This window comes from Aethalodelphis obliquidens, unplaced genomic scaffold (assembly GCF_003676395.1).
Source record: "Aethalodelphis obliquidens isolate GAN/ISIS:26980383/991018 unplaced genomic scaffold, ASM367639v1 scaffold21, whole genome shotgun sequence".
Classification (NCBI taxonomy): Eukaryota; Metazoa; Chordata; class Mammalia; order Artiodactyla; family Delphinidae; genus Aethalodelphis; species Aethalodelphis obliquidens.
In genome coordinates this window covers 15,366,791-15,383,139 of record NW_020837965.1, presented here as the reverse complement: position 1 = coordinate 15,383,139, position 16,349 = coordinate 15,366,791, and the positions used below count along the sequence as shown (strand labels likewise).

Here is a 16,349-nt window from a genome sequence, read left to right as displayed (position 1 = left end):
AAATCAAAACTTGTATATGAATGTTCATAGCAGCATTATTGACAATAGCCAAAAGACGGAAACAATCCAAATGTCTACCAACTGATGATTGAATAAGCAAAATGTGGTCTAGCCATACAATGGAATATCATTCAGCTATAAAAAGGAACGAAGTACTGATTCATGCTACCACATGGATGAACCCTGAAAACATTATGCTAAGTAAGAGAAGCCAGACACAAAAAGACCACATATGATATGATTCCATTTATGTGAAATGTCCAGAAGAGGCAAACCTATAGTGACAGAAAGCAGATTAGCTGTTCCCAGGGGGTGGGAGGAGGGAGAATGGAGAGTGACTTCTTAGAGGGTATGGGGTTTCCTTTTAGGGTAAAGAATGTTCTGGAACTAGAGTGGTCATGGTTGTACAACATGGTGAATGTGCTAAGTGCCATTGGACTGTACACTTTAAAATGGTTAACGTGGTGAATTTTATGTTATGTGAATTTTATCACAATTTAAAATCACATACAAAAAAGTGCATTTAATGACCCAGTTTGTACAAAGAAGTTCAAGTCTTCTTCCAGACCAGCTTCTCTCCTTTCCTTCCTTTAATTCTAAATGTATTTGAAATGTATTTGGTAGCTACCAACAATTTTTAGACATTTAAACCACAAGCTAAATATAACCAGAGTATAAAACATGAAAGGTGTCATAGATATTGGTGATCTTGCTGATAATTTCTCATATTTAATCTCCTTTTCTGAACTTCATTTGAGATTTCAGTGAACACAGCCAACATCCTTCCTAATCGGTAATGCATGACGAGGTGATGCCTTTAAAATGTGCAATCACATAACCTCATTTTAAAAATCTCTCCGGAAGGTTAATACCTTGAGGGAAAATGAGATCTAGCGTGAGCTATCCAGCAGTGGACAAGCAAACTGTTTTGAGGGCAGAGACTTTTACAACCTTAGAATCCCTCCATGGCAGATACATCCAGAAAGTGAAGTTCTTTGTTCATTTTTCTCCTTTAACGTTTTTTTCTCAGCTATAGTGAGTGGAGGTTATTTTTGCTAGTTGGCGCTTCCAGCAGAAGTCATTAGCTTATATGACTGCAGTGAGATCAAAATGAGGCTGTAATGGAAGGTTTAAGAAAACAGTTCAGGAACTGTTTAGGTCCTAAAAATCGTGCTCTTATGAGATCTTTACAGATGGCTCAGTTGGGGATGATAGGAGTACATTTAATTTCACATTTTTATAGACATTTAAAGCTAGTGGGTCTTACTTGGGAATAATGAAGAAAATTTGCCTTTACCCAGTGGCTATCAGAAACCACTAAGCTAGTGATTTGGTTGCATTTAAGATTCCTTGTGGTGTTTTAAGAGATTTCACATGGATGAAAGCCTAGCAAAGTTCTGTTCTGGAAAATATTTATTTAAAAAGGCTCATTGTCAGGGAAGATCAGCATTCTTTATCTGCATCTTCCAAAGAATGCTAAAACCTTGTGGAAAAATCTGCTGGTTGAAGTTGTCTTTGGCCACCTCTGGCTGATTGTGAGGTGGCCTGGACCACCCTGAGATGCAGTGCTTCTATCTTCGGAGGGATTTTTTTTTTTTTTTACTTCTCTTCTTTGTCACTGGAAGATTATGAGGTAAGTTAACTGATATGCATCAGTTAACAAAGTACTTCTTAGTAGCTGCCACATCTCCCTCCCCCATACATCGTACGTGATGCTGTTCTAGGCAGTGGAGCTATAGAGTTTGGAAAAACATAGTAATCTGCACCTAACTTAGAAGAACAAGATCTGGATATTTCTGGGTTTTCACAGTAAGAAAGGAGATCCCTACCCAGCTTTAAAAAAACGGTCTTCTGGATCAGTAGCCACAGTCACTTCGCCAGTTCTCCACTTTGCTCAAGGCCAGTGGGAACCTTTGGGCTGAAGGGCCAGGATGCAGTAAGAACGGGGCCTCAGGTACTGAGTCGCAGGGTGGGGCTGTGAAGGACTTGCCCTTGGCACTCCGAAGAAGGAAGACATTCTAAAAATCTGCACCGAACATCATCTTATCATCAACGAAGAGATTTTTTTCAGGGATTACATCATCTAGGTTGAGTACTGGCTTTCTGCCAAGGTCGGGCTTTGGCAGGCCTCGGTTGGGAGGTGATGAAAATATTTGCAGTTCACCTATTATTTATAAGAGCTTTTGGAAAAGAGCTTAACTAAAAGTTTCAGTTGTTTCCGGTATAAAACATGTTCAGTGTTCCAGAGTATAACAGAGGCAGGGCAGCATTTGAAGGGCATAAACTTATTTTTTTTTTTAATCTTTCAAATATCTTAGTGTATCATTTTTTCTTTTCTTTTTTTGTCATCAACTGATATAATTTTCATCATAGGAGTAGACATTTTTAATTATGAGTCTTGGAACAGTGATGACAAAGTGATGACTAACACGTATTTATTAAATGAGCGAATGAATGAATGAATGATACAAAATAGATTCATGGCTGTGCCTTTGCTCCTTTGTGTCCCCAGACAATAGCCAGGCAGCTGGCGGAGATCTTGTTGCGGGGTATGTGTGAGCAGAGCTACTGGAACCCTCTGGAGAACCCACCATGCCAGTCACCTCTGGACGATCCTCTCCGGAAAGGAGCAAACACAAAAACCTACACCCTCACGCGGAAAGCCCGTGTCTACTCAGGAGAGAAGTATGGGAGTTGGTGTCCTCATCTGTAGGTTAGGGGATGGGAGGGAAACTTCAGGAAAATGTAAGGATTGAATAGAAGTTCAAGGGTAGATTTTCTACCAGTTTAATAAAGATAGCTCTTTACTCTTCATAATTTCAGCAAATATCCATGCATGCGTGGGGACGTTTTGAGTAGGAAAATGCTCTCATCTAGTGCTTGGCTGCCATTCTCAGCCTTCACTGTTGGTCTTTGGGATTTTCATTTCGTTTATTATAAGAACCGCAGAACCATACAGCAGTCAGTGACAAAGCTATTAGTAAGCCAGAGTTGACTTTTCTTTACTTTTCCTCAGCAATTCCTTGATCCTTTCGTTTAAAAGCTTGTTTTAAACTGAATTAGCTGTAAGAAGAAGGCGAATTTGATAATTTACATGTGATTGGAAGGTGATGTCTCTTTAGAATGTTTTAATTGGTTTAAGTTTTGGATTGGGAACTTGATCACCTTTGAGGAAAATGGGCTAGGGAAACACTCCGGTCTCAGCCTGGGATTTCCCCAGGTCCGGGAAGGAGGAGGTGGGAGGGAGAGAGACCACAAGAAGGCGGGAAACGGGAACAGGGGTTGACTCATTGCTCCCCTCAAAGCTTTCCTTCCCGTCTTTGTTCCTACAAGGACAAGGCATGATGGCTTTTCAGAACCTCTCCATGAAGCAAAGGGGAACGTGTAAGAATAAATACGGAAACCTTCTTTAGTCATTACAAATTGGAAAAATGGCTGAAAGACCGCAGGCTGCTGCTTCTGAGGCCCCAGAAAGCACTGACAGACATGGGGTGATTAGATAGTTGTTATGTGTGTGACTTCTGAACGCAATGCCGCATTTTACAAGGGGCAGCATTTCTCAGGGTAACTGCCTCTTAATCCTCTTAAATTGACCCTGGCATTTGTCTCCCTCCTCATCTTGTTCAATTTGCATTTCTTATATGGATTCAGACTACTGAGCATTTTCTTAACTTTTCCCTGCGTTTACTCCTTAGTACTTATCTGGATTCATAGAACATCTGTTCTAGCAATTCTCAAACTCTCACTTTTAAAATGCTGACCCCTCATTCTGAACTATTTAGCAGCAGGATTGGGGTTCTTTTTTAGGTGATATTTAAATCTTAAAAATAGACCCTAGATTTTTCTTCTGCTTCAGATGCTTCTTAGTAGCCAAAGTGCCGGTATATTGAAGAATCTAATTCTTGTTCCCTCCCCCAATCAAGTTTGACACATGGATGAAGCCCTGTGTCTCTCTGGGTGCGATTCCAGTGTGGCCTCACCCCTTGAAGGCAGAGAAGCTCACAGTGCTGGCCACTTCTCCCTTATTTCCTGAACCACTCAGCCTCTGTCACTCTTTTAACATCCGTTTCCCCATCTGTACAAGGAGAATCATGGAGGCAAAATGCAGATCTAGTTAAATGAAGTTATTAGTTAAAGGGAAGATTCCCATGTGACAGGTTACTGAGACACAAGTTTCATTTCACACAAATACACACATTTTTTTAAACTGTTTCACTGAGATATAATTCACATACTATATAATTCATTCATTTAAAGTGTACAATTCACATTAGTATAGCTTTTAATATAGTCACATAGCCCATCACTACAGTCAAATTTAGAATACTTTCACTACCCCCAAAATAAACCTAGCACCCCTTAGCTGTCACCCGCCATCCCCCAAACACTTGTATTTTCACATGAATTTTAGGATCATTTTGTCTATTTCTGCAAAAAAAAAAAAAAAAAAAAGGGCAACTGGAATTTTGTAGGAATTGGATTTAATCTGTAGCTCAATTGGAGGAGTATTGCCATCTTGACAATATTAAGTCTTCTGATCCATGAACATGGGATATCTTTCCATTTATTTAGGTTTTCTTTAACTTTTTTCAGCAACAATTTGTAGTTTTCAGGGTATAAGGTTTGCACTTTTTTTTTTTTTTTCGTGGTACACGGGCCTCTCACTGTTGTGGCCTCTCCCATTGCGGAGCACAGGCTCCGGACGCACAGGCTCAGCGGCCATGGCTCCGCGGCATGTGGGATCTTCCCGGACCGGGGCACGAACCTGTGTCCCCTGCATCGGCAGGCGGACTCTCAACCACTGCGCCACCAGGGAAGCCCTGCACTTCTTTTGTTAAACTTATTCTTAAGGGTGTTTTGGTGTGTGTGCTATTTTTGATACTATCACAAATGGAATTGTTATTATTAATTTCATTTGGGGGCTGTTCATTGCAAGTATATAGAAGTAAAATTGGTTTTCTATATTGATCTTGTATACTGAAGTCTTGCTGAGCTTGTTTCTTAGTTCTAATAGTTTTTTTTAGATTCTTTAGGATTTTCTATATACAAGATCATGTCATCTGCAAATATAGTTTTACTTCTTCCTAACATAGATGGCTTTTATTTCATTTTCTTTCCTAATTGCCCTGGGTAGAACCTCCAGTACAATGTTGAATGGAAGTGGCAAGAGAGGGCAACTTTGTTTTATTCCTGATCTTAGGAAGGGGAAAACATCCAGTCTTTCACTATTAAGTATGATGTTAGCTGTGGGTTTTCATAGATGCCCGTTATCAGGTTGAGGAAAGTCCCTTCTATTACTAGTTTGTTGAGCATATTTTTTTGTGAAAAGGTTTTGAATTTGTCAAATGCTTTTTCTGTATCTACTGAGATGATCATCTGGCTTTTGTCCTTTATTCTATTGATGTGATGTATTACATTAATTGATTTTCAGATATGAAGCCAACCTTGCATTCCTAGGTGAATCCCACTAGGTATATAATCCTTATTTATTACTGAGTTTGATTTACTAGTATTTTGTTGAGGATTTTTGCATCAATAGTCATAAAATAATTGATCTATAGTTTTCTTTTCTCATGATGTCTTTGTCTAATTTTGGTATGAGGATAATACTAGCCTCGTAGAATGAGTGGGAAATATTCCTTCCTCTTCTATTTTTGGAAAGAGTTTATGGAGAATTATTATTAATTCTTCTTTAAATGTTTGGTAGAATTCACCAGTGAAGCCATCTGGTCGTGGGCTTTTCTTTGTGGGAATGTTTTTGATTACTAATCCACTCCCTTTACTTGTTACAGAGCTATTAAGATTTTCTATTTCTTCAGTTTTGGTAGTTTGTGTCTTTCTAGAAATTTGTCCATTTCATCTAAGTTACCTAATTTGCTGAGTACAGTTGTTCATAGTATTCACGTACACACACACACACACACACACACACACACACACACACACACATATAATTTCTATAAGATTGGTAGTCATGTACCCTCTTCCATTTCTCATTTCTCCTTTTAGTAATTTGAGTCTTCTCTTTCTTTTCTGGGTCAGTCTACCTAAAAAGTTTGTCAAGTCTTATTGATCTTTTTGAAGAATTAACTTTCAGTTTTGTTGATTTTTCTCTATTGTGTTTCTATTTCTCTAGTTAGTTAATCTCTGTGCTAATCTTTCTTCCTTCAGTTATCACCATCAGCTTTTAGCTTTCTAGTTTTGCATGTTCATACCCTTACTTCTGATTTATTAGTAAAGAGAGAAAAATCTGCTTGGGGCTTCCTTATTAACAAGACAGGACTCTCCAATCAAGCAATTTTGTGGCAAAAAGATGTTATCACCAGTTCAGTTATGTGAGTTGGGAGGTAAAAAGGGGGAATCCATAGATGATGTTTAAATCTCATTTTGGCCGGTGGTCCCTCCTCTCTCCCCTCTTATGAGGAACATGAGCACAAAGCAAACTTGATGTGCCATAGATCCTTCCAGCTCCAGCAAACCACACGAACCATTCAGGACCATTGGTCATGATGGACAATTACTGAAAAATAACCTCTGCCAGAAAACTCCCCTCCCTGTCACTGCAACCTGGATGTGAAGTGGGTACAGGATGCTCATCCTCTCTCCGTCTTAAATGTTGAAAGGAAATAAAATGCTGATAATCCAAGATAAAAAAAGAGAGGAAGAATCACATGCCATAGGCCTCCTTACTTCCTTTCTTCTAGATCTTTCTATGAAGAATTTTATTGACTTTTGTTTACTTATTTTTTAAGTAAGCTTTTTACTGGCACATAATATACATTGCGAAAAATACACGAACCAAAAGTAGAAAACTTGATGAATTTTCACTAAGTGAACACATGCAAGTATTTAGCATCCTGGTCAAGAACTAGACATTGCCAGAACCCTAGAAGGGCTCTCTGTACCCTCCCCCAGTTACTGCTCCCTGCCCAAGGGTAACCCTATCCTGACTTCTATCACTGTAATTAGTCTGGCCCATTTTTGAAATTTACATGAATGGAATCACATATTAAGTACTTTTACGTTTAACTTCTTTTGTCTAACATTATATTGGAGAGATTCATCCATATTTTTGCATGTAGTAGTCGTTTGTTTTTGTTGTTGACTAGCATTCCATTTTATTAATATACTCCCATATGTTGATCCATTCTACTCTTGATGGACATTTGCGTTGTTTCTCATTTGGAGCTAATAGGAATAGTGCTGCTATGAATATTCTTATACATGTTTCTTAGTCCACATATGTGTGCATGTCACTCAAGTATGTTTTTACTTCCATTGTATTCCTCCTTGTAAAAAGCACTTGAGGTGGCTTAGATAATTAAATGCATATTAGACTAGATAATTAGCATTAAGTAAAGGAGGAAGCTAGAAACCACTATGATGCCAGGAAGCGGATGATGATTTATTGAAAACTAGGAGTGCCACACATTGTGCTAAACTCCTCGGTAGGCCTAAGAGGAGAAAGTAATGATCATGGCGTGCTAAATACAGGTCTGAACCTCCTGGTAGCCAGTGCAGAGGCTTTTGGTAAGGACGAGGATGCTGTTCAGAGTTTAAAGATAGGGGACATTGAAGGGTCCTAACAACTACTTGATGGCAGAACTGAAGCTGTGAATGGCCATCCCTTCAATCAACTTCCTCCAGGTCTAAGGCCCCAGGCTTCTGGCTCCACAAGGCCGAGGCCTGGGCACCCCAGGATCTCCCCTTGAGGCTCTTGGGCCCCAAGAGGATAATATCACAAAAGGAGGGCCCCAACAATTTTGACTGTCCACCCTGAGCTCCACACTTCCCTGGGCAGGGAAGAGGGAAAGAATGACCAGAAATAGATCTAGAGAATTCATGATTATGGAGAAGGGGGCATTCCAGTGGGTAGCTTTTTAGGCATGTCTCTTAAAACTATCCTTTCCCCCTCCCCTGCCCCCCACTTCTTCCTGCCAGCCCTGAGAACGTTGCAGCACCCCTGAGTACCCATCTTTCCTGCCTTGAAAAGAAGGGTAGAGGAAGTAGAATTAGAATCAGTTAATGTGCTACTTGTTAGCAGCTCTAGTAAAAATAACACAACCTCACATTTAAGTAGACTAGATGGCTCACGTGGAATTTGGGGGTTATCTCTGGACTGAATTTGCTGGTGTTAAGTTATGATTAGAATGGGCTCCCTCTCTTTTCAGTTAGTCTGGACAATGCAGAACTGGGTAGCTGTGAAAAAAATGATTAATGGTTCTGCTTTATTTGTAAGGTCCCAACTGCATGTAAGCACGAGCCAGGATATCAGGAACTGATTGCTGGATGGGGAGACACACAGACACACACAGAGACACACACACAGACACACACACACGAGCGTTCTTAATTCAAAGCCTGTTGGCTCTATTTCTGAATTTAAGGGGAAAGAAATGTTCCATCTTCCAAAAACCCAAATCACCTCAAGTTACCTCTTTAAGGAGGTCACTGCACATTCCAGAATCCTGCTTCTCACTCACAGCCCAGCCCTTTTATAAATTTTAGCCCTGCAGGAGCAATAGGAACCATCCCACAGGTGGTTTCCTTACCTCCAGGGATGACTGAATTGTAAAAAGAGTATCAGTCACTGGACTTTTCTGTCTTACTCCTCATGGCCCTTTGACACAATACAAAATTTGCCAGCACTTCAAAGAGAACAAATATTTGCAATCATTTGGAAAACATTTTTGTTTTTTTGTTTTTTTGTTTTTTTGTTTTTTTGTTTTTTTTTTTGCGTTATGTGGGCCTCTCACTGTCGTGGCCTCTCTCGTTGCGGAGCACAGGCTCCGGACATGCTGGCTCAGCGGCCATGGCTTATGGGCCTAGCCGCTCCGCGGCATGTGGGATCTTCCTGGACCAGGGCACGAACCCGTGTCCCCTGCATCGGCAGGTGGACTCTCAACCACTGCGCCACCAGGGAAGCCCTGGAAAACATTTTTTTTGGCCATTTTGGGGGGGAAATCATCCCTTCTCTTAAGTTAAATGATTGTAATATTACCCCTGGGAAGATGTAAATTTAGTCTTTATTTAGTCATCTCCAAAACATCCCCAAGTTTTTTTAACCAAGTTCATTTTTATTGCACTCTACTACCATTCCACGAAAAAGAGTTGATGGGACTTCCCTGGCAGTCCAGTGGTTAAAACTCTGCGCTTCCACCGCAGGGGGTGCGGGCTTGATCCCTGGTGGGGGAACTAAGATCTCACATGCCCGCCTGGCATGGCCGAAAAACAAACAAACAAAAAAGCAAGAACCGAGAAAAAAAGAAACAGAGTTGAGTTTGGCCCAACCAGTGATAAGACTTACAATTCTATTCAAAGGATGCTAGAACTTTAGAATGGGGGAAAATGCTGGAGGGTTTTTTTTTTCCGGCTGTGCCCCACAGCTTGTGGGATCGTAGTTCCCTAACCAGGGATTGAACCCCCAGCCCCCGGACGATGAGAGTGCAGAGTCCTAACCACTGGACCACCAGAGAATTCCCTGGAGGTCTTTTAAAACGCTCAGAGCACAAAAAATAGGATATAGGGAATGGAGACCAGAGTTATGTTTGGTTTTTATTGTTCTTTAATCCTGAGCAACATTGAGCTTAAAAGCTTTTTATTTTAATCCAAGATGGTAGCCAAATCCCATAAAGTTGATGAATAAGACAGCTCCTGCGTGCCACCCCATAGTGCGCGTGTGTTTGGGTAAGATAGCTCACTAAGTTCTTACAGTATTCTACATTCAAACTCTAAAATTGCTTCCTATCTCCTGTATCATCTAAATGACAATATACAATATGCCAGCTAGCAAGTAAGAGGTAGGAAGAGTACCATGCAGCGAAATGTCTTCAGTTTATACCTCGTAATGGGTTTAGGAGAAAGCTTTAGATAACGTCAGTTTGTAGTGATCAAACTTCCCACCTCTGTAATAGGCACAAACATTCTTTGGGCTTTTAACTTGGTTTCTACAGCGTCACCTGGCTGCCTGCTATTAAAATGGGTAGTTAAAATGTATCCATTCCATAGATTACCATAGAAATAAACAAATTAATCCAGGGGCCCAGATTATACAGTATTTTTCATGGGTTCTACACTATATAAAAATCTAGAAGCTGTTAGCCGTTCAGTTCTGCTTAGTCATGTATTTTGTGTTATTTTGAAATTGCCATATATCAACGTCAATTTTCTTTATACAGCATTTTTTGTCCTCAAGAAAATACTGAAGAAGCCCTGTTGTTATTGCTGATTAGTGAGTCAATGGTGAGTAGAATGTGTTTTTACGTTTTTCTTTCCCCTATTCCTATGGTCCCTGTTTTGATATGGTGACTCCATCAGGATAATGATTCTTTCTCTTTGGAGACGAGTACTTTCCGAAGGGAATACCTGGTGGGAAAAAAGTATAGTGGTTTAAAAAAAAAGGGACGTTTCTAATTCTTGGACTGGCCAGATATGTCCCTGGGTCAGCCTGGAGCATGGAGCTTCTCTTCCCTTAGTTCATTCATTTATCCACCAAGTACTGATTGAACACTAACACAGTTGTATATGGGTAACTATAGCTAAAATGACCACCAGAGGAACCTTGAAAGGGGAAAGAAGCCCCCAAAAGGTAACCTTTATGAGCCTTCTCCATTTGCCTTGGTGGGAGGGAGAATTTGGGGGTGAAACACTTGTATACTTGAACCTCTGGTTTCCATAGCAGCAGCCTGATGAAACTGCCTCGTCCTCCTGCCCAGGTCCTCTCCCCAAGCCCCCACCTGTTTCCCAGGCACTGCAGAGCCCAGGCCCAGAGAGCCCACTCCTGTTACCTGGCTCTGCTGTTGTGAGGGAGTTTTTGCCAGACCATCAAATTCCTTTGAAATGTTTTCTTAGTGTTTGGCCAGGATATCAAATATAGGTCTACGATTTCATCGCTCATCCTTTACTGGGTTTCTACTCTGCATATCGCTAGACATGACAGCCCGGCTTGAAACATTCTGGGGTAATCTGTGTTATAGTAGTTAACACCTTGGCAAGTAAATGGTGTCTGCTGAGCACCTGAGCAGAACAGCAAGCCCCTGGAACTTGGAGGGACCTAGAGGTCCTCACATCCACCTAGTTATTTAGACGAGGGACCGGAGGCCCAGAGCAGGCAGAATGGAGGCATCATGCAGTGGTCTGCTGCTCCTTGTAGCAGAGCATCCTGCCTTCTTCCATAACTCCCACCCCACCAGGCAGGCAGGAGGAGAAAAGAGGAAAAGGCCCCGTAACGAAAGCAAGAGAAGCTGTTCCCTTCTTCCCCAAGCAGACAGTTTACATGGAGGCGTGAAATACACTCAGGGAGAAAGACTTAGAAACGGAGCACAAGAGGAATGCCTGTGCGCTGAGTGAAAGAGGGGCAAAAGAGGCTGGGATTAGGCAGGCAGCGTAGCTTTCTTGCCTTAAATTAAAGCTCTGGGTTCTCTTGTTCTGTGAAATGGCCCCGAGATGTTTATAAGAGCGAGACTGCTTGAGTCACCGCTTCTTTTTATTTGGAAGCTCTTTGACATCATTGGCCCTACTTCCTCTGAAGGAAACAGGTTGCCCCTGTGGCTTATCTTTCCTTGACTGTCAGCTGGTGACTTAGGACGGTGTCATTTACATCTTCTACTCTACCTTGGCACAGATATGGAGGCACATATGTGCACAGGCTGGCGTCCAGTGGCCTCCAGTAACTGGTGTTCAGATGGGCAGGTCTCACCGTCATCAGTTCTGTGGGGGGGGAGGGGGGCTGCCCACACAGGCCTCATCGCTGGACTCTTCACAACCCGGCACTTAGCTTCCTTTGGGCAGACTTGGTTAGTAACGGTGTAAAAATTCTGAAAGCGTGGTGAGCATACGCTTTCGATTTCTTGGACAATTCTGATTGAAAGCATTGAGTTCTATTGTCAGATCATGTGTTCCAGATTGGAATTTGGGAAACATGGCCACATCTCTAGAATGCTTGCTCTAAGTGTTGTTGTCTTGGGAGTGATGTCCCCAACTCTCCTGCTCCCTCCTTGAAGTGGTAGAAACTAGTAATACTCAAAGTTCGGATCCCCTGGAGACAGTCAAATCTGACTCTGTCGTATTTAATTTCCAGGAAGTCTCTTCAGAGGATGGTGAAAGCCAATGACAGTAAATATGAAGGGCTAGGTTGCCAACCAAAATGATTATGTTCTCCCTGTAAATCGTTCCATAGTTACGTAGGTAGAAGTCTAAATTAAGTTGCCTTTGGAAGTCTTTTTTCACGTCCCTTGACTCCTTGATTTTTTTCAGTTTTTAGACTGAAAATAGATGTGCTCAATTTCAGAACCAAAATGAGAATTGCCGGGCTTTTTTGGTGTCTGAGAAAATTGTATTCTTTACTGGTCCTAATTTTAACTTAGAAGCATAAATTTGTCCATAGTCCCTCCACCTACAAGAACTCATTTGGAATTGGACTGCATTCTTACCTCAAGTCAAATTAGTTTCCCCAGGAGAAAGGGGTTATCAGAGCCATATTAGTACAACTACCACTGAGACAATGTTCTGGGACATTTATTATTTGTGGACCTGTTTGAGGTTCTATATTGTACCTTTTTAATCAAAAAGCACTGAGAGACTTTTTCTTTTAAAAAGAAAAAAAAAAGACGCTTTTGGGCATAACCTGAAAATCTCTCTTAAATGGTGTTTTGTCTTACTCCCTTCTCTCGCAGGCATTGATCTCAATATGGAACATTTAGAGGAAATATATAAAATGAGACCACTTACAGCAGGCCGTATTTTCCCCAGAGCTTCTTTTTTTGGGTCGAAAGGCACTCCTAACAAGAAAAACTTAGAATGAAATCTTCAAAAGCAGGCTTGTTTCCATAAGAGATGACTCACTTTGTAGGAAGTGGCCTGTCTTATATATTCTTATTTGTCTTTGACATTTAAGAGTAAGGAGTTTTAAAACAAGTAAGTACTGACAGGAGGCTACAAGTCAGTGCCTTGGACTCACACGAAAGAAAGCATTCACCTCGTTAGTGAGCAGGAGATTGTGTGCGTGGCCTTTCCAAGTGTCAGGCAGGAAGGTAGACGTCAGCCCGCCTGGACCGGTGACCCTCGTCCTGCACGTGCCACTTCCGTGGGGAGAACGGAGGGGCCCTTTCTGTGCTCCTAGGGATGGACTTCTGTTCCTTAGCAAGCAAAAGAAGACAGGAAAAATCTAACTTTATTGATACTGAACTCCCTATTAGGGCGAAAAGGAAAATGAGCTATGTTGAGAGTCTCCAGTACCTGTGATATGTCTGGAGGAATTGGGGGAGAAATTTCAAAAGTAATGAAAATAAGTCACTGTGAAGAGCGGTTGATTTCTAGATAGATGAGATAAATAAGCTTGAACGCACCTGCTGTGTTTCTGTGCTAAGCAGTGGGGAAGTGAAATAGGCATGCCCTGGTGTTCTCCTGGGTCCTCTGTGCTAACGTCTTTTAAAACAAAAATCCGTTCGCTTCTTGCTGTCTCTTGTACATCTGTTTTGTGCTTCCCTAAACAAAGTTGAATTAGTTTCTGTAGTCTGTTCCAGTGAAGATGTCATATAGGGATTTGAACGTGAGTTGGGTGAGAGAGGAAAAGTACGCTATATCTCTGTTGGACTGATGGAACGTGATGACACCGTTGGTGATGGGAAGTGTGGGGCTGGGAATTTTCTCCCGCTCTGTAATGTACAGCAGAAGCAGGATCTACAAGTGAGGCGCAGCAGGGCTTCACTTGGTGGTTGATTCTGCTGCCCCAGAGCGCAGCTGTGTCTGCAGCATGGCTGTCTGTGAACCCGAGCCCAGGAGGAACCACCCTGCTTTTCATCGACTCCTAAAGCTTCCTCCAGACGCCTGCTGACAGAGACAAGTGCCCGCCAGGCCTTCAGTGTTTGGATAATACCATGTTACCATGTGCTGTGGTGCTCTGGGGATTTTGAATAAATGACCCCTGTCTCATTTGTGTCCTTGTCTCCAGACCCGCGGCAAGCTCCCAGGGGCAGGAGAGCCTGGATGGCTTCTCTGCGCACGGTGACAGCTGTGTGCACGGGCTAGCTCACCGTCTGCTTCTCTCTTCTCTCTTCTGTGTTGTTTCCAGGCCAACCGGGACGCTGTGCTGAGCAGGATACCTGAGCACAAGAGCGACCGCCTCATCAGTTTACAGAGTGCATCTGTGGTCTATGATTTACTGACCATCGCTCTTGGAAGAAGAGGCCAGTATGAGATGCTGTCAGAGGTACAGCCCTTGAGTCTGGTTGACTTCCAGCAGTGGGTAGTGCTGGCAGTACCAGCACTGTGAAGAGCTGTGGGACCTGGTCTTGTCCCCACCCCCCGTCGCTGGCAGCCATGTGACCTTGGGCCCATCACTTAACTTTGGTTTCCATCTCTGCAAAATGCGAATTGGGCTAAACAATTAGGTGGTGGAATTCATTGGTGGTCATCTACCAAGGGTCCATAAACCCACTGGGGCGAGTTCACGTATGAGAGAAGGCAAGCGTTTCTCAAGCAGTTTCTCTTTCAGTGTAATTTCCACCATAACCCCAATCTCCCATCTGTGATATTAATTTCCTTGTAAAACAGGTCTCATTTTATGTAAAGTATCAATGCATAGCTCCTGGTGAGCTGGCATCTTCCGGCACAGTGTGCGTTGGGTGAGCTGGTGCAGGCTTCACGGGAAGTAAACGCTGTCGTCACGTAGAGTCTTTTACTCGTTCAGAAGAGACCCCAGTTGCTTACAGATCTTGTACCAGGCATTGCCATCTCATTCCCTCAGCTGCTGAGAAACACTTAGGATGGAAGCCTGACGGGTTTTCCAGTTTCAGAAGAAGCTGGTTAATCCGAGGCTGCGGTTATGCGTTATTGAGTCCCTGCCCAGAATACCAGATCCACCCTGGTAGGGGCTAAGTCAGTAACAAGATCATTTTGTCTTCTCTTTAGTGAAGTAAAAAGAAAGAAGGGAAGAAAGACAACTCCTTTTGTTAAAACGAACTTTTCCATGTTATTTATCTTTCTTTTTCTAAATTTACACACATTGCAACAGCCTCCGGGCACGAGGACAGGGAATGAAATACAGTAACAGATTGGCTGAAATCAGATAAGCACCCAGCTCACCCTGTAGCCTGCCTGCCGGTGCATCGCCGCATTAGGCAGGAGCCTTGGAGAACAGATGAGCCTGCGTGGCTTGGATCTTTTTTTAGTCTTTGGTTTGGTGACTATACAGGGCAATGGTTACTCAGTCTTCAAAAAAAAAAAACAAAAAGCCCTCGCCATCTGGCTTAGATAAGGCAATGAGTCCAGATGTTCCTGTCATACACGGTATACCCCCTGGGACACTGCCCAGGCTTGGGATCGGCCCGGATTCTTTACCACCCCAGGGCTTTGGCTTCCTGGGACCCCCTCCTTCTGGCCAGCTTAGTTCCTGTCCGCCGCTTCCACCAAAGAGCCCATCTGTAGTGCCACCCAGCTCACAGCTGAGTTCTCTTAAGGTGAACTCCCCTCCACCCCCGACAAACCACTAAAAGTTTCTCAGAGGCCAGGGTTGAACGTGGTTGGCACGTCTGCTTTCCTCCCATCATGTAGCAACAGAACCTGTCCCCAGCTTGAAATTCCCCTGTGTCCGCAGCAGGTGTGAGGAGCCTGAGGCTGACAGGCTGGACGGCCCCTGCCCACAGGCTTCTCGTCGTGCCACAAGTGACTCCAGGGGCACGGCTGTCATCCTAGCGGCATTCCTCTGCGAGCCCGCAGCTCCCTGGCATGGGCCTCTGCCCGGCACGGAATCCTGGGACCTTGTCTTCAGCCAGATGACTTTCACCTTGACATCACATGTAGCTTCATCTCGTGGTGATGACCTGACGCCCAAGTCACTGGGTAGTCCGGTTGGTTGCCGGAGCCTTTGCAATTCAGAATATGCTCTAGTCACATTGTCAACAGTGGAAACAGCGTCAGGGATTGCCTTGCAAGTGCTGGAGCAGAACGGTGGAAGAAAGGGAAATTTAATCACTGTGTATCCCTCGGAGCCTTTTGAATTTCGTGCCGTATCTGTGTTTTATCTATTAAACATATAAATCGATGGATCAAATATATATATAATAGAGGACATTCATTTCTTTAACACATATAAATGCAGCCCCTGGTTCTGTGCCAGGGGCTGTGATTCAGGCCGGGGATGCAGCCGTGGGCGAGGCGGGGTCCCTGTCCGTGAGCGGCTCCCAGCCCAGAGGAAGGCCGCCAAGCAGCAGGCAGTCGCCATCTGGGCTGGCCGCTGCCGGGGGGTCTCCACACAGGGTCTCATCCAGTAATGACGGATCTGAATCCTTGGCCTTAGCTTTTCTTGCTACTTCTACTTAGTTTTGCAGATGGAGCTTCCCCCAGTGCAC

At 43.1% G+C, this 16,349-nt stretch overlaps 1 protein-coding gene across 11 annotated transcripts in view; it reads left to right on the top strand.

Annotated features, from left to right (window-relative positions):
- Positions 1-16,349, top strand: part of TTC7B (tetratricopeptide repeat domain 7B) — a 237,889-nt gene that overhangs the window by 108,149 nt on the left and 113,391 nt on the right. For 10 of the 11 annotated variants that reach the window (XM_027120327.1, XM_027120321.1, XM_027120324.1 and 7 more), the window contains 3 exons: positions 2,513-2,685; positions 10,179-10,242; positions 14,072-14,209. In XM_027120327.1, the coding sequence (XP_026976128.1) occupies positions 2,513-2,685; positions 10,179-10,242; positions 14,072-14,209 (375 nt within the window). The remainder of the gene's footprint in view (positions 1-2,512; positions 2,686-10,178; positions 10,243-14,071; positions 14,210-16,349) is intronic. The other variant, XM_027120330.1, reaches the window with a different exon arrangement.